Source organism: Thalassophryne amazonica, chromosome 5, assembly GCF_902500255.1.
Source record: "Thalassophryne amazonica chromosome 5, fThaAma1.1, whole genome shotgun sequence".
NCBI classification, from domain to species: Eukaryota; Metazoa; Chordata; class Actinopteri; order Batrachoidiformes; family Batrachoididae; genus Thalassophryne; species Thalassophryne amazonica.
In genome coordinates this window covers 107420816-107444027 of record NC_047107.1, presented here as the reverse complement: position 1 = coordinate 107444027, position 23212 = coordinate 107420816, and the positions used below count along the sequence as shown (strand labels likewise).

General features: G+C 41.4%; 1 protein-coding gene across 2 annotated transcripts; it reads right to left on the bottom strand.

Annotated features, from left to right (window-relative positions):
- Positions 1 to 1529: 1529 nt before the first annotated feature.
- Positions 1530 to 22436, bottom strand: rnf181 (ring finger protein 181). 2 transcript variants are annotated; one of them, XM_034171061.1, is made up of 6 exons: positions 22330 to 22436; positions 16107 to 16234; positions 15891 to 16027; positions 1946 to 2061; positions 1793 to 1867; positions 1530 to 1706 (listed from the first exon to the last, which is right to left on the bottom strand). In XM_034171061.1, the coding sequence occupies exons 2-6, from the start codon at positions 16190 to 16192 to the stop codon at positions 1647 to 1649; spliced, it is 474 nt and encodes a 157-aa protein (XP_034026952.1). In that variant the 5' UTR covers positions 16193 to 16234; positions 22330 to 22436; the 3' UTR covers positions 1530 to 1646. The 2 variants fall into 2 exon arrangements, with proteins under 2 accessions (XP_034026952.1, XP_034026953.1); XM_034171062.1 differs by having other exon boundaries at positions 16107 to 16202; positions 22330 to 22348.
- Positions 22437 to 23212: the final 776 nt, after the last annotated feature.

Genomic DNA, 23212 nt, shown 5'->3' with positions numbered 1-23212 from the left:
CTGCAGGGAATTTGAACTTTGCATTGAGAAAAACAGAATTTAATGCATGTAGAAATCATTAGATGACAAAATGAGATAAGTGGTTTAGTTAAAATACTGAAGGAAGGTGTTGAGAGGTACTGTGATTATGGTCTGTGTTCCTTCATGTAAAGCCTGATTTATAACAAGTTTGGATTTGTGTAAAAAAATGTGTGCAAACACTGTTTCCTTCAAATACACCTGAATGCTGAGTTACTAATGGCGTGCAATTCATGCATATGCAATTTGGGTTGTATCCGCCTGAGTGCACAAATGTAGGTGAGGTTTGCACACACTGCATCATTTACTCTTAGTAAATCACCCACAAAATCCCAACGCACAAGGGTTTCGATTTCTTACACAATTTAACGCTGCTTATCCTAGGGCCCTGTCCCACTGGCGTTTAGGAGGATTTGCGGATGGAATGCGCATGAAAGTGGCCCACATCCGCCAAACAACCGTAATAACCGTGTAACATTCCTGTATGAGTCGGCCGCCATCCGAACACGTCCGTGATCATCCGCAGAGGCACGCATGTCCGCAGCCAGGATTGAGCGGCTCCAAAATCCTGCTGCGAATGAGATCCGCATCACTGCCTGAACACATACTGATGACATACGCAGGACATACACAACCAACGCGCCACATATCCCGTCATCTGCTGATATCCGCAACCCATGGGCTGGCGTGGCGGACCGGGACAGCATGCAAAACAGATATGACGCGTGCCCAGCATGGCCACATCACGGTTGCAAATGGTATGTCGCGCATGCAGACAGAGTGGGCACGGATGAAGCGAGTGCATCACGGCCGCTGTACCCCTCATGGGGTGCCTCCGTGGTCACCTTCGCTTCTGTTCCCTGTTATATCCGCTTTTCTTCCTCATGTATTCGCTGATCCACCCCGGGACATTTGTCATTTCCGCCCACCTTTGTTGCGGACGTTCAGCTTTTGTCTCCTCATTTCATGTGCAAATCCTAAACGCCAGTGGGACAGGGCCATAAGATCTTAGTAAATCAGCCCTTTAGTGCTAGAAACAAAAACTGCAGCAGATGTTACAATCATGAAGAAACCAGTGAATGAATGTGCATGAAAAGGGGGCGTGTCCACAGTCTGATCACGTGGGAATGATTGTTGTAATGACAAAACCATGCAAACATATAGCTTTAGCGCTGTGCATATTTCTGCTTTTGTGCACAAATATTTAACTGTGAAAGGTCCATGAAGTTTTATGCATCTGCCCCCAAACTGGAGCCTGAACCATTTCTCAAAGAGGAAACTGTTTTCATTCCCAGACTGCTGCAGTGTGCACAAGTGGCAGCTGTGTCACTACGTAATGTAAAAGAAACTGAAACCACTGAGGGGAAAATGGGAAAACTCCCGCTTACAGAATGTATCAACATCCTTGACATCTTTAAACAAATTGCATATGGGGGGGGGCTTCAAATATTACATAAATAATTCATGTTCGTTGGAGAACAGTCCGAAAGCACACTTGTTTAAATGTATTCATATTACCTACAGGGGGCCAAAAGGCATTTGTACAGCCTGAGAGACACATTTTAAGTTTTTCCTAATCCTGCATGTTTTAAAAGGTCAAAGTTCACCATCGAGTCACGTGCTGTCTATCACGTGTACATGGCTCCATGTAGATCCTCCAGTCTGTGCTCCCGCTGCTTCCTCCTCTCCTGCAGGATATGAAAACAACAAAACCTCCAAGTCTGGGATTGACCCCATCTCCTAAAAAGAATCTGTCCACTTCTTGCTTACTCACCTTGTCTTTTTTAAACTCCTCGTACTCTGGATTGTCAGTCGGTAATTCAAGTCTGCACAGTGGACAGGAATTAGTCTGTGATTTAAGGAAAGGAAATGATCGCAGTGGCAGCCTGAGGCAGTCTGATGTAGAATGAACACCGGTAATGGTTACCTTGCCTAACCAGGGCAGGATGCATCCGGAGTGGAAAAGGTGTTTGCACGGCATTTCTCGAACTGTCTCCTGCTCCTCGAATTCCAGCAAACACACAGGACACTTGAGACCTTTGTCTGCGATGACACACATCGACATAGTTGCCCAGTGGGAAGAAACCATACTCTCTTCAGGCGTTATATTCATTGACACACGAGATTTGGAGCACAAGAAAAGCTAAACAAATAAGTTAGCATGTGGCCAAGTGCATCCCGCTGGCTTTGACGAGCACCTGCAAGTATTTGTACAAATGACTTGAAAAATTGCCAATATCTACAGAACATTTCTTAAGAAATATCTGGGATAACACAAAGTGTTTGTTATACATGTTTTTAAGTTTGTTCATGAATAATGAAGGTGTCATTTTGGAGGTAATTTCTTACATTGACTTTCAAAGATATTCAGAAATACTTTATGAACTGAAGCAATGTTGTATACTCGTATGAGTGTAGCTGCAGTGACGAGGGGGCCAAACAGGGCCTCAAGAAATTGATGCCAATCTAAATGGGGTCATGGGGCAGGAGATATCCAGGAATTTATACTAATTACACTGCTTTTTGGTCTTCAAGAAGTTTCATCACCAGTCCAAAGAGCGGCTTCAGTTTTATTCGGTTGCTACAGAGTAAACTTCTAGATAATTTCATGGAAGTTAATTTCCAAAATGCAAATTCTCATTTTTCTATTGGTTAAAATGCATCAAACAAAGACAGCGCTTCTTATCAGTGCAACAATAATCATCTAGGTGTAGACCTTTTTGGTTAAGTCCTTTCATTTCTGTGGTATAATGCAAAATTACACCTAATTTTATTTCTGGTATTGATTTTAAGGGGACTCTGTGCCAAATACAGTAATTTTGTTTAAAATGAGGTTTAAAATAACTGCCATTGGATGCAGTTTACACATACCAATTTTGGCTACTTGCAGTACTGTAAGAAAAACAAAAGAAAAATCTAATGCAGGTTGGCTGGAGCACAGTGTTTATGATAAGCACATACTTGTTGCTTCTTTCAAATGTAATTAAATTTCTACCATTTTTCTTTCAAGTCTTTGATGGTAATGCAGACCAGGTTTACTCTCTATGCCGTTTAAAGGTTTTAAAATTGCCCATTTCATCTATGACATCACTACAAAAAGTGCATACTGGCACCTTGTTTCTGTATTTATGCTACATTCAGAACCCTCAAGAAGTTTAGAAAGACCCAACATAACCACGTAATTCCGGAAAAGTGCAATTATGAGATGACCTCGGTAATTTGAGTCAACTACTATACCACAGTAGAGCTAGAGCTAGCAAGGTAGCCTGCCTAGCGTTATATTTTGAGCTAAATGAAATTGCCAAAGATGTTTTTGATGATGTATTGTGCTGGTAACTAACTGTACACAGAATGTGAATACAACATAAATCTCTTCTTAAAAATTTACTAGTGTGTTGCCCGTGCAAATCCATGGGCTCTAGATTACGGAGTGTTTATAAAATAGGTAATTAACATTTTGAAGGGTAATAAATTGTGCAAAGTTTCTATAAGTTGGAATGGTGTGTGAGTCCAGAATGTTTTTAGAAGCTTAGCTCGCAACAGTTTTTAGAACTCGACCGTTTTATTTTGTGTTAATTACATATTTTTTTTAAATGTTAATTTACTGTCTTAATGTATTTATAAATTGTTTAGGTTCTTGTTATCATATACACACCATTGTTATTATTCGCAGTATTATTATTTTATTCTTTCTTCTATTTTGTTATTTGATTTTTAAAATGACCACAATGAAAATAAATGTTTTCACTTTCTTGTGTCATCCATGTATTTTTAACATATTTACAATGATATTATATACTTACACTGAACTTACTAAATGCACGCATGCACTCATGCTTTTAATATGTAGATGATTTACCGCCCCCTGCTGGATTGATGTGCGAGTCCAGAATGCAAATATCAATGTCCATTGTTGTTAGCTAATATATGTGGCTTCTCTAAAAATATTAGTCCTATAAATATATCCTATAAATGTTCGGTTTTGGCGCTGTTTTTCCTTGACCCAAAATACATAAGCATACCAGACGGCAAATGTCAGCTGTTCCCAGTTTGTGTGTGATCAAAACTGCAAGCATGCACGCACGCAGAGCATTTTGTCTTTACTGCATTCTGCTGTAAGGAGGTGCTTTTAATTTCACAGAGACTGTTGCGGAAGACATTAAAAGCACTACACGGGAGCATGACACTTAAGTCCACTTAACCAAACTGACTAAACCAATGGAACTACAAAACCACAATAAATCAATACCACTAACAACACTATTAATTCAGCATGAACCACAATAACATTTTAAACCCCAAAACCTGAACTTCCATGGTGCATTGCAGCACAATGTCCACTATTTACTGGTTATGCTGCGTTTACACATAACAACGACAAGTCACGAATACCACGAAGTACACATTCTTGGCCGCTGATCACGAATGTGATGATTCGGGGCAGAGGCGTCAGGTGTCCTCAGGAACTGCTGCAACCTGTTACCACACGATACAATTAATGGCACATGTTGCCGGAGAATTATCAGGAACCATTACGCACGGTCAAGAATAGTGTTCCACGCTGTTACGTTAAGCATCGTTAAGTTCTGTCACGTTGTGAATGAGGTGAATTGTCTCCACACACACCCACCCATATTCATCCAACCAAATTCAGATCGCTCCAGTTTTTCAGAAGAACTTTGTGACTGCATGCATAGTGGGGCTCTGTGCCATGGTAGAGAAGCTTGAATCTTCGACTGGACTGGGTTGCTTGACGTGAGGACGTTTCGCTTCAAATCACAGAAGCTTCCTCAGCTAAAATTCTTGCTCTGGTAGTCTGACTTCTGTCTTGACTCTTGTAGAGAAGACTAAACCAGAAGCCAACAAAAGCTGGAGTTTTTAACCTAACCAGACCCCTCCTACCGAGAGGCCGACTGCTATAGGCTAGTGACTAAACAATAGCTCTAATTAGCACCTATTGTGCTCTAGTTAGCACTCTCCTAATGATGGGATGGAAGCCTCCCCTGATGACTCTCCTGATGATGTGAATGACTCATTACCATGAACAAAAGACTGAAACTGCTTTGACCTGAGTACCCCATTGTAAACAGGGGACAAAGCGTGTCTGAGACCCGCCCCCCCAGTTAAGGCTGGGTTTCAACTGTTTTACAAAGAATGCCTCCTTGACACCTCTCTCAAACCATTTCTTCTCTCTGGCTAAGATTTTAACTTCCTTGTCCTCAAATGTGTGGTTAGTGTCTTTCAGGTGGAGATGAACTGCAGACTGAGGTCCACTGGTGACCTCTCTGCGGTGCTGGTATAGCCTCTTGTTTAAAGGTTGCTTAGTCTCACCTATGTAGTGTTCATTACAGTTTTCCTGACATCTGATATAATACACTACATTGCTCTGTTTGTAACTAGGGATCCTGTCCTTAGGGTGAACTAATTTCTGTCTCAAGGTGTTGACTGGTTTAAAGTAAACTGGGATTTTGTGCTGTCTGAAGATCCTCTGTAGTTTTTCCCCTACTCCTGCTAAATAAGGGAGAGACACTCTTCTTCTTGTCTCTGTCTCCTGTCTATCTGGTCTCTTTGTTTTCTGGGACTTCTGCACTTTGTCCAGGGACCATCGTGAGTACCCACATACTGTGAGGGCTTTCCGTACAAGTTGTTGTTCTTTAGCCCTTCCCTCTGCAGTTGTGGGCACCTGTAGGCCTCTGTGTTGAAGCGTCCTGATCACCCCGAGCTTGTGTTCAAGGGGGTGGTTTGAGCCAAAGAGCAGATATTGGTCAGTGTGAGTGGGTTTTCTGTAAACCTCTGTCTGGAGCTGCCTGTTCTCTCCAATCTTAACATCACAGTCCAAGAAGGCTAAATGGTTGTTTCTGGCATCCTCACGTGTGAACTTGATATTGGAATCCACCGAATTGATGTGTTCTGTAAAGTCCTTGACCTCCTGTTGCTTGATTTTAACCCATGTGTCATCGACATATCTGAACCAGTGACTGGGAGAGATGCCTGTGAACAACGTCAGGGCTGTCTTCTCCACCCGCTCCATGTACAGATTGGCCACAATGGGGGATACCGGAGACCCCATCGCACAACCATGGATCTGCCTGTAGTAATTCCCCCTAAACAGGAAATACGTGGTGTTAAGACAGATGTCCAAGAGTTGGCAGATGTGGTCTGGTGTGAGTTTGGTCCTTTCAGGTAGAGACACATCCTCCAGCAGTCTCTGCCTCACAGCTGAGATGGCCTCAGCGGTGGGGATGCAGGTGAACAACGATGTCACATCAAATGACACCATAGTTTCATCTGCCTCCAGCTGCAGGTCCTTGATCTTGTTCACAAAATCTTGTGTGTTCTTGTGTGGGTTGGCAAAAAATTGTTTTTTTTGCCTCTACTGGTGGTTGGCTCTCACTGCGGTACTGTATCACTTCCTGTTCCAGAGCACAGCGGTGTTTTGCTGTATCTGTTAGCTGTTTAATCTGCGTAGTTACATTGATCTAGTTAACTAGATAACGATTTGTTTCACAGTGTATTCTTCATGTGCCTTAACTAAAGCACTCCCTCTGCTGAATCACCTCTAAATTATTTACATATTATTCACTTTGTGTGTTTTTAGGAATCCGCTAGCTTAGGGCAGCTACTAGCTCTTAGCCAATTTAGCATGGCGGCTTCTCCTGTCTCTCCTGCACTTTTCTGCTCTGGGTGTGAAATGTTTAGTTATTCCTCGGCCTCCTTTAGCAGTAATGGTACTTGCAGTAAGTGTAGCTTATTCGTAGCTTTGGAGGCCAGGCTGGGCGAATTGGAGACTCGGCTCTGCACCGTGGAAAATTCTACAGCTAGCTAGGCCCCTGTAGTCGGTGCAGACCAAGGTAGCTTAGCCGCCGTTAGTTCCCTAACAGCAGATCCCGAGCAGCCGGGAAAGCAGGCCGACTGGGTGACTGTGAGGAGGAAGCGTAGCCCTAAACAGAAGCCCCATGTACACCGCCAACCCGTTCACATTTCTAACCGTTTTTCCCCACTCGTTATTGGCGACTCTGTTTTGAGAAATGTGAAGTTAGCGACACCAGCAACCATAGTCAATTGTCTTCCGGGGGCCAGAGCAGGCGACACTGAAGGAAATTTGAAACTGCTGGCTAAGGCTAAGCGTAAATTTGGTGAGATTGTAATTCACGTCGGCAGTAATGACACCTGTTACGCCAATCGGCCCCACAAATCTTAGAAACATGGTGTCTAACCATATCCTTACTCTGGATGGCATTACCCTGACCTCCAGTAATACTGTGAGAAATCTTGGAGTCATTTTTAATCAGGATATGTCCTTCAATGCGCATATTAAGAAAATATGTAGGACTGCTTTTTTGCATTTGCACAATATCTCTAAAATTAGAAAGGTCTTGTCTCAGAGTGATGCTGAAAAACTAATTCATGCATTTATTTCCTCTAGGCTGGACTATTGTAATTCATTATTATCAGGTTGTCCTAAAAGTTCCCTGAAAAGCCTTCAGTTAATTCAAAATGCTGCAGCTAGAGTGCTAACAGGGACTAGAAGGAGAGAGCATATCTCACCCATATTGGCCTCTCTTCATTGGCTTCCTGTTAATTCTAGAATAGAATTTAAAATTCTTCTTCTTACTTACAAGGTTTTGAATAATCAGGTCCCATCTTATCTTAGGGACCTCATAGTACCATATCACTCCAATAGAGCGCTTTGCTCTCAGACTGCAGGCTTACTTGTAGTTCCTAGGGTTTGTAAGAGTGGAATGGGAGGCAGAGCCTTCAGCTTTCAGGCTCCTCTCCTGTGGAACCAGCTCCCAATTCAGATCAGGGAGACAGACACCCTCTGTACTTTTAAGATTAGGCTTAAAACTTTCCCTTTTGCTAAAGCTTATAGTTAGGGCTGGATCAGGTGACCCTGAACCATCCCTTAGTTATGCTGCTATAGACTTAGACTGCTGGGGGGTTCCCATGATGCACTGAGTGTTTCTTTCTCTTTTTGCTCTGTATGCACCACTCTGCATTTAATCATTAGTGATTGATCTCTGCTCCCCTCCACAGCATGTCTTTTTCCTGGTTCTCTCCCTCAGCCCCAACCAGTCCCAGCAGAAGACTGCCCCTCCCTGAGCCTGGTTCTGCTGGAGGTTTCTTCCTGTTAAAAGGGAGTTTTTCCTTTCCACTGTTGCCAAGTGCTTGCTCACAGGGGGTCGTTTTGACCGTTGGGGTTTTTCCGTAATTATTGTATGGCTTTGCCTTACAATATAAGGCGCCTTGGGGCAACTGTTTGCTGTGATTTGGCCCTATATAAATAAAATTGATTTGATTCTCCACATGGTGGTCTGAGTTACCCACTAGAGGAGCCAAATGGCTCCTCTCCATGGCTCTGTGCCATGGAGTGGCGCAGAGAGGAGGAGGAGGACAGCGCCAGATGTGTGGCTTCATGCGGCTCTCATCTCATGCATTTTCCCAAACATCAGGCGCATGCAGCAGGTGAAACACCTGCAGGAGCGCGCTGAAGAGCACTGAAATTTGACTTTTAGCCAACTTGGTGTCAGCAATCAAACTGAATGTTGTGCAGCAGAGTTTAATTGTGTGCACGCTTCTTCCTCCTTCGGACTGGAGGAGGTGCAGAGATGTCTGGCTGCACGTGAGTCTCCTCTCGCTCCTCAGGTTCAGACTCGTTCTCCCGCTCATCGGTTACAACAGCAGGTGGAACACCTGCAGGAGCGTCCTGAGGAGCTTCAGCAGGAACTGTGGACCGACATTTGGAGCCGAGTTTAATTGTACGCACGTGACAGAAAACTGATTCACCGTGGCGTGCAGTGAAATGTGACACCGCGTTACAAGTCGTGTCAAAACTCGACAGTTTCCATGTCACTTCGTAATGACGCGTGACAGTTTGGGCTCCAAGAACCATCACAGGAACCACTACGAACGTTGTCACGTTCTATTAAGGATCAATACTCATCAAGACGGATCAGTACGCTCAGTTGCGACCTCCACGACGTGAGACGAAATGAGGATGGTGTGTGACATTCGTGGAAGGTTTTTTGACAGGCAAAAACATGCTCCACGAATATCAAGAATATCACGCACCAACATGCTCTATTAAGAAACATATTCAGATGCGTTAAGTCACATTAAGAATGTCAGGAATGTGTCACAAATGACAGAAAAATGACATTCGTAACGCGTCTTGCTTATGTGTAAACGCACCTTTAGATAAAATCACTAATTTCTCAAAAAATATTTGTTCTACCAACTTTCCATTTTGGCAGCGTTCATCCTCGATCCAAAATACATAAGCACACCAAATGGTAAATATCAGGTCTCCCTGGTTTCACTGTGATCGAAGCCATACACACATATGCACACAGAGGCCATTTGGCTATTATACTATATATTTAAAATACATTTTCATCATTAGTAACGTTGTGTCAGGAGCTGCAAAGGGGGCCGCCGTGGCTATGACGTCAACTCAGATACCTCAGGTTGCTCAATTTCCTCAAAGTTTTGAGTGAAAATTCCAGTGAGATGCTGCATTTTAGGCATTTTTCCCCAGAGCTAGAGGATGGAACACCAAAACTCCAGGCGTTATGAATGCAGCATCACACACACGGGTCAAAATCCTAAATAGTTTCCAGATAAAGTGAATATAACATATTTGAATACTAGTAAGTCCCTTCGGGTGCTCCCTTGGTTTCACTTGTAGTCGCCACAGCAGATCCAAGGTGGACCTGTATGTTGATCTGGCACAAGTTTTACACGAGATGCCCTTGCTGACACAGAGAAAGGTGGCAGGGGTGGGGTTTGAACCAGGATCTTTTCGTATTAAAGCCAAGCGCACTAACCACTTGACCCCCACCCCTCCAATGTATTTGAATACTATGTAACAAAATTATAGTGATGCCAAAGAAAACTCTTCATGACAAATGGTACAAAAAAAAAAAAAAGAAAGAAAAGGGACTATAGCCTTAATGAAACTAATAATTTGTCACTGTCAAGGCATTGTTAAACTCTTATTTTTTCAACATCATATCTATGTAGGTATTATGCTGTCAATGTTTTATTATTATTACTGTCCTCAAAGAGCAAAGAACTGTAAAATAAAATGTATAAATAAATGTAATTGTGTATACACAATTACATCCATCAAATTTGAAAAAAAAAAAAACCCTAAAAGGAAATAAAACTTACATTAAATTTAGTCATAAAAAACACAGTTTAAAAGTATGTCATCAGTAATTAATTAAATAATCTTGTTTAAAACGTCTCTTGCAGCTGTGATCAAATGTTCCTAAACCTTTTTGATCTGCATCTTGGCACTGCATGTCTCCTGCCTGGCAGAAGCGCCTGAAACTGAACAGTGAACAGCTTGAATCTGCCAAAATGTTTCTAGCCATCTTCAAAGAACTGACATCAGATAAACTTATCAGGTCACTTAAGGGTCTGTCCACGATTTTGCTACATACATTAATCATACTCTGAAGCTTGTTTCTGTTCTTTAGGATACCCAGACCCAGCCAGAACACCAGGGAGAAGGTCAGGACGGACTCAAGAAAACATAAATAAACATCTGTATACAAAACAAATGAGGGGTGAAAGGATGCACCCCTGTGGTGATCCGGTAGAAGACAAGAAGATCAAATAATGCGGCATTAACTTTAACACGCTAGAATGTACGGTCAAGAAATCAAGAAGCCAACAGATCAGATGGGGTTCAATGTTATGTGTACGACTTAACCTGCTTGCCAAAATGTGGGACTGGATGGAGTTAAAAGCTGAAGAAAAATCTACGCACACCAGCCACACTAAACAAATTTGCACCCTCTAGAACGTGTCAAGATCAGGTTCAGTGGGGTGTCAACAGCATCATCAGAATAGCCTTTATTTGCCAAGTATCCACAGAATACAAGGAATATGACTTCGGTTTGAGCTGCACTCTCTCTGTACAGCATGTATAAATATACACTAAACACTGAATAATTCACAGTAATAAAATGTGCAAATGAAACGTGGAAAAAAATAAAATTAGGGAATAACCCTGTTGTGTCTGATGATTTGTGGACGCTAATGCTGGATCCTACGGTCACAAATAGAGTTTTAAAAAGGAGTTTTACTGGCAACGCGTTAGTGGAGCCGGTAAAATGGATATTTGCGAGGCTAATACAGCATTAATATCCACAAATCAGACACAAGGGGGGTATTCCCATTCTAATCCAATTCCATGGTTTCTTTTTCTGTAAGTACAACCCCAATTCCAATGAAGTTGGGATGTTGTGTAAAATGTAAATAAAAACAGAATACAATGATTTGCAAATCCTCTTCAACCTATATTCAGTTGAATACACCACAAAGACAAGATATTTAATGTTCAAACTGATAAACTTTATTGTTTTTGTGCAAATATTTGCTCATTTTTAAATGGATGCCTGCAACACCTTTCAAAAAAGCTGGGACAGTGGTATGTTTACCACTGTGTTACACAGGCCCGGCGACAGAAAAAAAAATATTAAGGGGGTGATGAGTTTATCACAGGGGGCGGGGTCACGCCCCCCCAAAAATGTGTGCACCGGAGGGTACGTGCCTCTGAGCGTGCGTAATAAATTGGGTGCGCTGCTAGAAAGCATAGGCTACACCGTTGTAAGAGACTGACTAAGAGTAAAGAGTGATGACAGTATTTTTTTTTATTATTTGAACATATATAGACCCTCGGTCAAGTGATCTCCTGCATACCACAAAACCAAACCAACTGATCTGAGAAACGACACGAGACAGTAGATTAACCCCACATACAGCCCTCCATCACAAGCGCAAACACAGCGCAATTGGGCATGAGAGTCACACAACGGGTCAAAGATAAACCTTTCATGTAGATGTACAGTGGTCCCTCGTTTATCGCGGGAGTTACGTTCTAAATATAGCCCGCAATAGGCGAAATCCGCGAAGTAGACAGCGTTATTTTTTACAATTATTATAGACGTTTTAAGGCTGTAAAACCCCTCACTACACACTTTATACACTTTTCTCAAACAGGCATTAACATTTTCTCACTTTTCTCTCGTGTGTAAACACGCTCAACGTTCAAACCTTAGTAGAATAATAAGACCAACCTGTTTTCAGGCCCAAACATTTGAGAAATAAAAATAGAACGTTTTCCTATAAATAATTATGATGGCTTTTTAGAACTAACAAATTTAATTTTAACAATCAACCTACGAGGTTGGACACATAAGAAATTATTAATAGTGACTGACCAGTATTTCACAGTTCCTCTGATCGCGCCTCTTCGTTGTGCCGCCGCTTCACTGAAGGCTTCGCTGCAGGTGTCTTTTTCCGAGTGAAGAACACGGTTATGGGTAGTTGTTGCTGCTTTTTTTTCTTCTGGGCGAGAAGATTCTTATAGAGGGTTTTCATGTGACGTATCGGTCACATCATTTTGTGTCCCGTGGCCATTCTGGATTATGAACACGGTGGCCGCTGTGATACGCTACGTGCATTTGGCGAACAATTGCAGAAGCGTCAACGTCGGTGTGAAGAAGCCTCACGGTACCGTGGCGCTGACAGAAATCCGCCGCTACCAGAAATCCACTGTTCCCAGAATTTTATCTTATTTTATTTGGCAATAAAATTATATAAGAATACATAAAAATACTGCGGAGGACAACACAAGAACGCTTCCAATACGGATGCTTATTTACATTGTGGTCCTCGAGCACTGAGCTGCTGATCCACAAGCTGCCCTTCCAGCGCCTGGTGAGAGAAATCGCTCAGGACTTCAAGACGACCTCCGCTTTCAGAGCTCCGCTGTGATGGTCTGCAGGAGGCCGGCGAGGCTGACCTGGTCGGCAGCTTCCTAGTTCACAATATCGCAGTGTGACACTGTCGGCTGGTTCGTTACATCACCACTAAAGTCACTATCTGGTATAAGATATGGATCCACTGAACCAACTGCTACATATCTATCACGATAAACAGCTTTATCTCGAGGATTTAAAGCATCGTAATAACCGAACATTCTCTCCATTTTTCTATCACGCGCCAGCCTCCTTGTAATCCAGAATCGATATGGCACCTGTCCTGCAGCAAATCGGTCACGTGACTGAAAACCCTCTATAAACAGACACGCAGAACACAATGCGCATACTCTCCCTTTGCGGTGCCGCAACAGGTGTCCCGTCATCTCGACAGAACACCGGCCTGCTTGATGAGGACGCAGAGCACAATGCGCTGTAAAAAAAAAAAAAAAAAAGCATGCAAAATTGGACTAAAAAACTCTGCGAAACTGCGAGGCGCTATATTTTCCAGTATTTCTTTTTCTTTTTTCTTTTTATTTTTGATAACTCTCACATCCGAGGGGGCGAGGTTGATGATGTGAGGGGGCGTCGCCCCCAAACGCCCCCTCATGGCGCCGGGTCCGGTGTTACATCACCTTTCCTTCTAACAACACTCAATAAGCGTTTGGGAACTGAGGACACTAATTGTTGAATCTTTGTAGGTGGAATTCTTTCCCATTCTTGCTCGACGTACGACTTCAGTTGTTCAAAAGTCCAGGGTCTCCATTGTAGTATTTTGCGCTTCTTGCGCCACACATTTTCAATGGGTGACAGGTCTGGACTGCAGGCAGGCCAGTCTAGTACCTGCACTCTTTTACTACGAAGACACGCTGTTGTAACACGTGCAGAATGTGGCTTGGCATAGTCTTGCTGAAATAAGCAGGGATGTCCCTGAAAAAGACATTGCTTGGATGGCAGCATGTGTTGCTCCAAAGCCTGGATGTACCTTTCAGCATTGATGGTGCCATCACAGATGTGTAAGTTGCCCATGTCATGGGCACTAACACACCACCATACCATCACAGATGCTGGCTTTTGAACTCTGCGCTGGTAACAATCTGGATGGTCTTTTTCCCCTTTTGTCCGGAGGACACGACGTCCATGATTTCCAAAAACAATTTGAAACGTGGACTCATCAGACCACAGCGCACTTTTCCACTTTGCGTCTGTCCATTTCAAATGAGCTCGGGCCCAGAGAAGGCGGCGGTGTTTCTGGATGTTGTTGATGTATGGCTTTTGCTTTGCATGGTAGAGTTTTAACTTGCACTAGTAGATGTAGCGACGAACTGTGTTAACTGACAATGGTTTTCTGAAGTGTTCCTGAGCCCACGCGGTAAGATCCTTTACACAATGATGTCGGTTTTTAATGCAGTGCCGCCTGAGGGATCGAAGGTCACGAGCATTCAATGTTGGTTTTCGGCATTGCCGCTTACATGTAGAAAGTTCTCCAGATTCTCTGAATCTTCTGATTATATTATGGACTGTAGATGATGGAATCCCTAAATTTCTTGCAATTGAACATTGTTCTTAAACTGTTGGACTATTTTTTTCACGCAGTTGTTCACAAAGTGGTGATCCTCGCCCCATCTTTGCTTGTGAATGACTGAGCCTTTTGGGGATGCTCCTTTTATATCCAATCATGACACTCACCTGTCATGATTGGGTATAAAAGGAGCATTAACCTGTTCACCTGTAGAATGTTCCAAACAGATGTTCTTTGAGCATTCAACTTTCCAAGTCTTTTGTTGCCCCTGTCCCAGCTTTTTTGAAATGTGTTGCAGGTATCCATTTAAAAGTCTATCAGTTTGAACATTAAATATCTTGTCTTTGTGGTGTATTCAATTGAATATAGGTTGAAGAGGATTTGCAAATCATTGTATTCTGTTTATATTTACATTTCACACAATGTCCCAAATTAATTGGAACTGGGGTTGTAATTCGACTGGTGAAGCTTACAGTAAAACAACAGCGTCTCCGTGCCAAACTGGAAATTCTGTGAGCAGACCCCCAGATTTCTCCATCTCATCAACTGCATTAAGTAATTCTGTATCAGAATCCACATCAGTACTTTCGTATGATAGATTAAAGTCACACATTTCAGCATCTTTGTCGCTGCACTAGTTTCTCTCGCTCTCATCTGACAGTGCCATTATTGATATTTGCGTAGCAACACGGTCAGATGTGAATCAAATGTGAAATGGATGAATATTTTGCCACTGTCAACGCTATTTTTTATGGTCTGAAATCTCACACAATTAACCAATCAGATTTGCAGAACAAATGTAATTGGATTAGAATGTGCAATAAGAGAAAAAAGAAAAAGAAAATGATGTGTGAGACAGACAACAGATTGAAGTTAAACTGTACATGAGGTAGATGAATTAGTCAACACCTCGTCCTGACGGACAGGCAAACTGGAAATGGATCTAAGCTTGACTGAACCATTTCCACTAATGCGCCCTTGATGATTTTGTCAAGGTGTGAGGGGGACAAGTCTGAAGTCATTAATGAATGACTAATTAATCACTTCTGGCACAGATACAATAGTGGATGATTTCCAAAGATCAGGTACCTTACAAAGCTCAAGGGACCCCCTGAAAATAAAGCAGAATATACTGCCAGCTGTCCTGCACAATTCTTCAGAATACAACCGCCAACACCATCGGGGATGGGACTTTTTCCTGTGCTTTACTCCCCGAAGATGTTTCAAGACCACGACCGATTCAACATGCACACGCTTCTTTTGTTCACAGACGACATTACTAAAAACAGACAACTCCTGTTTAAAATCATGAACATTAAAACGATTATAAAAACTGTTCAATTCATTAGAAAGAATTGAATCAGACTTGCAGCCTGAAGAAATCAGATCCTTCTTCGACTTATTTGAATGTTAACAGACCTGTATGTAAATGAGGTGGGCAAGATAAGTCAGAATAGTAATATAAAACATTACAGCACAGCTAATAATAGAACAACAATTTTAACAGTTTAACTAAATTAATGGCCTTAATTTTTAAGTCCATTTGACAAAACCACCCACACCCCAGTCTCTCTCACCTGCTTGTTTTGGTGAAATAATGACCACAGAAAGTGTCTGAACAGCAGTTTTGGCAGCTGGAGGAGGAAGACGCTGGTCCCAGTCTGACAGGTCAAATACCCCTGAGTCAACGATGTCCAAACCCTGCATTAGCGACCTGCACACAAAGACAGACTTTGACTGATGATGGCAAACCTCAGAACATTACAGGACTTCCAAACCATGTTTGAGCTCACCTGGCCAGTTCAAGTAGTGCGTTCTGACGATACTGTTCCTCTGAGTTGGTGGGCTCACAGTCGTGTTCATCAAAGTAAGATGCCATTCTGATCCAGCTCAGGTTTGTGACCTCTCTGCATTCAGATGGCTGACAGAAACAGAGTTAAAGAGTCTGATTAAAAATGCTGATCGGGCTTTTGATTTAGTCCTTTAATCTGGTATCATAAATCAGAGTTTCTATCGCAGGGTACATTCTGTGAGACTTTGTGGTTTTTCTTTCCACAATTTCTTGAACCAATTAATTTACAAGAAAAAAACTTGGATGTTCCCTGACAAATTTGTGGGAACACACACACACACACACACACACACACACACACACACACACACACACACACACACACACACACACACACACACACACACACACACACACACACACACAAGAATCCTCGACTACTTTGTAAGAGTAGAATGGGAGGCAGAGCCTTCAGCTTTCAGGCTCCTCTCCTGTGGAACCAGCTCCCAATTCGGATCAGGGAGACAGACAGACACCCTCTCTACTTTTAAGATTAGGCTTAAAACTTTCCTTTTTGCTAAAGCTTATAGTTAGGGCTGGATCAGGTGACCCTGAACCATCCCTTAGTTATGCTGCTATAGACTTAGACTGCTGGGTTCCCATGATGCACTGACTGTTTCTTTCTCTTTTTGCTCTGTATGCACCACTCTGCATTTAATCATTAGTGATTGATCTCTGCTCCCCTCCACAGCATGTCTTTTTCCTGGTTCTCTCCCTCAGCCCCAACCAGTCCCAGCAGAAGACTGCCCCTCCCTGAGCCTGGTTCTGCTGGAGGTTTCTTCCTGTTAAAAGGGAGTTTTTCCTTCCCACTGTCGCCAAGTGCTTGCTCACAGGGGGTCATTTTGACCGTTGGGGTTTTTACGTAATTATTGTATGGCCTTGCCTTACAATATAAAGCGCCTTGGGGCAACTGTTTGTTGTGATTTGGCGCTATATAAATAAAATTGATTGATTGATTGACTATTCTCTGAGATTTAAAAACCATGAATTTGTGAATTTCATAAATTTGCAAGAAAAAAAAATACTCAGATTAATAAGGAAAAAAAAAAAAAATTGTCACTGAGAATACCTCACTGTTTTCTGATTTTGTCCTTGTAAATCTGTGACTTTAATTATAAATTAAATTTACAAAACAAAGATAAAAATAATATTTGAGAAGCTGTAACCTGACAAAATGTGGCTTTTATTGATAAATATCTTTAATTTCACCTGTAATGCTGCAATTCAAATCTTGTTAACAAATTGAAAAACGAAATATCACAAAACCTCATGTAGCAAACTTGAGATTGTGTCCATTAGAAACATCAAATATTTAATGAGACAAAGATGACACTTTGGAAATTAAGTTTTAAAAGAAACCCAAGACCAGAGACAAAAGGCCTGTATTACACCACAATGACATATAAACAAAGAAACATTAAGAAAATAAAACACCTAGATAGACAGATAGATATTCAGTTAAAACACAAAACTAGCCTACTGGCAATAGGGTTGCCAACTCTCTGAAAAATAAATAAGGGACACCTCACTGGCAGGGCTGATTGGCCCATGGAAATATAGACTGGAATGGACATGCGCGCCTCTATCTATTAGCGTCGCTCAGGACAGGAAGGCGCCATTACTAAGGGTGGAAATGTGCAGCTCATCAATAATAAACTGACCGCTTTTTTTGCACTAGCGTCACTATTTCTTAATGGATTTTAATAAATGTAGGCTTGTTTCAAAGCCCTTTGAAAGCTCTTTCCAATGCACCTATGCATGTGTGGGTTAAAAAAAAAACTTTTATGTAAAATGCAGAAATTTGGGGAAATTACGACAAACTGTGCTGCTTTTCTCGCTCTATTGTCGCTATTTGTTAACAGATTTTAATCAAAGTAGGCTTGTTTTTAAAGCCCTTTCATTGCTCTTTCTAATGAACCCATACATGTCTAGGTAGAAAAAAATGTTTTATGTAAAGTGTGGAAATTTGTGGAAAATATTCCATTCTGTTCATTTACTGTGATTTTTTTTTCCCTGTCATCATAATTCTCGATGGATTTTTATAAATGACGCTTGTAAGTTGTATTCAATCAATCAATCAATCAATCAATTTTTTTATATAGCGCCAAATCACAACAAACAGTTGCCCCAAGGCGCTTTATATTGTAAGGCAAGGCCATACAATAATTATGTAAAACCCCAACGGTCAAAACGACCCCCTGTGAGCAAGCACTTGGCTACAGTGGGAAGGAAAAACTCCCTTTTAACAGGAAGAAACCTCCAGCAGAACCAGGCTCAGGGAGGGGCAGTCTTCTGCTGGGACTGGTTGGGGCTGAGGGAGAGAACCAGGAAAAAGACATGCTGTGGAGGGGAGCAGAGATCGATCACTAATGATTAAATGCAGAGTGGTGCATACAGAGCAAAAAGAGAAAGAAACAGTGCATCATGGGAACCCCCCAGCAGTCTACGTCTATAGCAGCATAACTAAGGGATGGTTCAGGGTCACCTGATCCAGCCCTAACTATAAGCTTTAGCAAAAAGGAAAGTTTTAAGCCTAATCTTAAAAGTAGAGAGGGTGTCTGTCTCCCTGATCTGAATTGGGAGCTGGTTCCACAGGAGAGGAGCCTGAAAGCTGAAGGCTCTGCCTCCCATTCTACTCTTACAAACCCTAGGAACTACAAGTAAGCCTGCAGTCTGAGAGCGAAGCGCTCTATTGGGGTGATATGGTACTACGAGGTCCCTAAGATAAGATGGGACCTGATTATTCAAAACCTTATAAGTAAGAAGAAGAATTTTAAATTCTATTCTAGAATTAACAGGAAGCCAATGAAGAGAGGCCAATATGGGTGAGATATGCTCTCTCCTTCTAGTCCCCGTCAGTACTCTAGCTGCAGCATTTTGAATTAACTGAAGGCTTTTTAGGGAACTTTTAGGACAACCTGATAATAATGAATTACAATAGTCCAGCCTAGAGGAAATAAATGCATGAATTAGTTTTTCAGCATCACTCTGAGACAAGACCTTTCTGATTTTAGAGATATTGCGTAAATGCAAAAAAGCAGTCCTACATATTTGTTTAATATGCGCTTTGAATGACATATCCTGATCAAAAATGACTCCAAGATTTCTCAGTATTACTAGAGGTCAGGGTAATGCCATCCAGAGTAAGGATCTGGTTAGACACCATGTTTCTAAGATTTGTGGGGCCAAGTACAATAACTTCAGTTTTATCTGAGTTTAAAAGCAGGAAATTAGAGGTCATCCATGTCTTTATGTCTGTAAGACAATCCTGCAGTTTACCTAATTGGTGTGTGTCCTCTGGCTTCATGGATAGATAAAGCTGGGTATCATCTGCGTAACAATGAAAATTTAAGCAATACCGTCTAATAATACTGCCTAAGGGAAGCATGTATAAAGTGAATAAAATTGGTCCTAGCACAGAACCTTGTGGAACTCCATAATTAACTTTAGTCTGTGAAGAAGATTCCCCATTTACATGAACAAATTGTAATCTATTAGACAAATATGATTCAAACCACCGCAGCGCAGTGCCTTTAATACCTATGGCATGCTCTAATCTCTGTAATAAAATTTTATGGTCAACAGTATCAAAAGCAGCACTGAGGTCTAACAGAACAAGCACAGAGATGAGTCCACTGTCCGAGGCCATAAGAAGATCATTTGTAACCTTCACTAATGCTGTTTCTGTACTATGATGAATTCTAAAACCTGACTGAAACTTCAAATAGACCATTCCTCTGCAGATGATCAGTTAGCTGTTTTACAACTACCCTTTCAAGAATTTTTGAGAAAAAAGGAAGGTTGGAGATTGGCCTATAATTAGCTAAGATAGCTGGGTCAAGTGATGGCTTTTTAAGTAATGGTTTAATTACTGCCACCTTAAAAGCCTGTGGTACATAGCCAACTAACAAAGATAGATTGATCATATTTAAGATCGAAGCATTAAATAATGGTAGGGCTTCCTTGAGCAGCCTGGTAGGAATGGGGTCTAATAAACATGTTGATGGTTTGGATGAAGTAACTAATGAAAATAACTCAGACAGAACAATCTGAGAGAAATAGTCTAACCAAATACCGGCATCACTGAAAGCAGCCAAAGATAACGATACGTCTTTGGGATGGTTATGAGTAATTTTTTCTCTAATAGTTAAAATTTTGTTAGCAAAGAAAGTCGTGAAGTCATTACTAGTTAAAGTTAATGGAATACTCAGCTCAATAGAGCTCTGACTCTTTGTCAGCCTGGCTACAGTGCTGAAAAGAAACCTGGGGTTGTTCTTATTTTCTTCAATTAGTGATGAGTAGAAAGATGTCCTAACTTTACGGAGGGCTTTTTTATAGAGCAACAGACTCATTCATGCTAATTAAAAGGTCTAACGAACACATACATGTCTGGATAAACAATCCTTATGTATTAAAATATTCATCTGAAGTATGCCTTGCCATTGTGCTCATTTATCTTGCTGCTTTTTCCACTGTAATATTACTGCTAGACTTTTAATGACAACAACATATATATGATTTTTACTAACATTTTATTACATGTAGATATAAAGCCATTCAGAATTTATGACTTTTGACCCTCAGTCAGGGTAAAAAGTACCTCCTCCATCCCCTCCAACCACACTGTTCAAATTTAAATGCCTCCTGTGACCACCATGTACATATCATATTAAACAACAGCTGCAAGTATATATACATAAATATATTTAAACATTTTTGTTTCCGCATGTGAACGCAGCTTAATTAAAAGAAATTATGGCGTTGAGTTATAGTCTCAGTATACTGACATTAAACTGCAGCATAACGACTTTAAAATAGACATTTGTTTTACATAATTACATTAAGGCTCTTGTACAGTTCATTTTAGCATTGGAGAATTTGATTTTGTGGTTTGTGCAGTTGATGGTGAAGCACTGGCTGCCTTTTTTCTCCTCATATCGCTTCTGTTTAACAGGATCAAGGTCTCTCTCCACCCTCAGTAATGGCCGCCGTGGGGCACGCCGCTAGTCACGTGACGTCCATTCCAGTCTCTATTTCCATGGACCGGCCAACTGACCATTGCCTTCACCCTTCCCAGCGTGTGTGTGAAACGATTTTTAACCATTTGACTATTGACTTGACCCTGAATTTAAGAAGATGCACACATGCATTTGTTATGATATGAACATGCAGAAAACAAATTATTATTTAGCAATTTATTTTTAGTGCAAAATAAATTTTCACTTACAATTTCAATATGAGCATCCTGTCCTGCTTCAAAGTATAAAAAAATGTCTTTAAAAATAAATCTTTCTCTGTCGTGTTATTGTTATAAAAGTGTATAAATTAACAAAAAAAAAGCAAAATAATGTAACAGTGAAAGTCTGAAAAAGTAAACAATACTTACAATACTTATAGCTGTTGTCGCGCACCTTTTCCCATTTGCCCATGTATTTTTGCTTTCTTTTTTGTTTTGTTTTTTTTTCGAGAAGGAGTAACGACGTTACAGACATTGCTGTTCGTAGGCATATCTGCAGTGTCGGTGTCTGTGTCGGTATCAGCCATGCTGCTATGGTCGTCCGACGACCATCGTCGGCTCATGACGTCGGTATCTTCTTGCGAGCAGATGTCCCTCGACCAATGAGATAAGAGTGATTCTGTATCGTCAACTCGTGTCTGTCAGCTCATTGGTGAAGAGCAGGAGAGAGGCTGGGATCAAATTTACCGTAAGTTTCCATATAAAGCGCCAGTCAATTCCATTGACATTTTACAGACTTTTTGATTCTCATAGAAATACGGGACAAACTGCGTCCCGTTTCAGGTCAATACGGAACGCACACTTTTATTTCCAAATAAGGGACGATTCTGTTTTTCAAGGGACGGTTGGCAACCCTAACTGGCAATAAACATAAAAGACAACAAACCCTCAATCCAACTGAACAAACAATCCAAACTATATCAAAAGGCAGGAGTCGCTACTGTAGTTAGATCATTAAATGGAATATATACTTAAAAAAATAATGAAGTTTAGCGGTTTCGGTTAACCTATTAGCTGTTAGCTTTACCTTGTCGCGAACCAGATTAAATCATTTGTTCAAACTCTGCCACCAAACAAAACATATTTCAAAAATATTCCGTAACGAAACATAAACTACTGTTATGAACAAATTCTTGCCCAGACTTACCTTAGCTGTTACCAAGAGTAAACGTTCGTAGTCACTCTTCCGGGTATGAACCCTAGAGCTGAGTATTGGGCGTCAGGTTTGTTAACACGGTATTTTCTGTCCACCATCTTGGGAGAGGAATTCTTCGCGATTTTGTGACCCGCAGCTGCTGTTGCATGCACGTGCTAATGAAAAACAGTTTGACAACATGCGCTGCAAATTCTCACAAAACACACATGCACAATATTTTCGACTCATGTTAGTTGTATTCTTTCTCCGTTGTTTTTTGTTGTTGTTTACGTACCTTGGTTATTTTGTAAAACACTTTTCTTGTAACATGGTGCAGCCACAACAACAAAAATCCTTTCAATGCTGAGCATTGAAGATTACATTATTTTTGGAAAAAAAAACCAATAATAATCAAGGTGTCATGAATTGGTCTCTGATTTTGATGTCGAGTGAGTGAGAGTGTGTGTGTGTGTGTGTGTGTGTGTGTGTGTGTGTGTGTGTGTGTGTGTGTGTGTGTGTGTGTGTGTGTGTGTGTGTGTGTGTGTGTGTATTTTTTTCGGGGGGGGGGTGTTTGTTTTTTTGCAAATTTATTAAAAATAAAAAAACTAAGAAATCACATGTACATAAGTATTTGCACCCTTTGCTCAATACTTTGCACCTTTGGCAGCAATTACAGCCTGAAGTCTTCTTGAACATGATGTCACAAGCTTGGTGTACCTATATTTGGCCAGTTTTCTCCATTCCTCTTTGCAGCACCTCTCAAGCGCCATCAGGTTGGATGGGGAGCATCGTTGCACAGCCATTTTCAGATCTCTCCAGAGATGTTCAGTCAGGTCTGGGCTCTGGCTGGGCCACTCAAGGACATTCAGAGATTTGTTCTGAAGCCGCTCCTTTG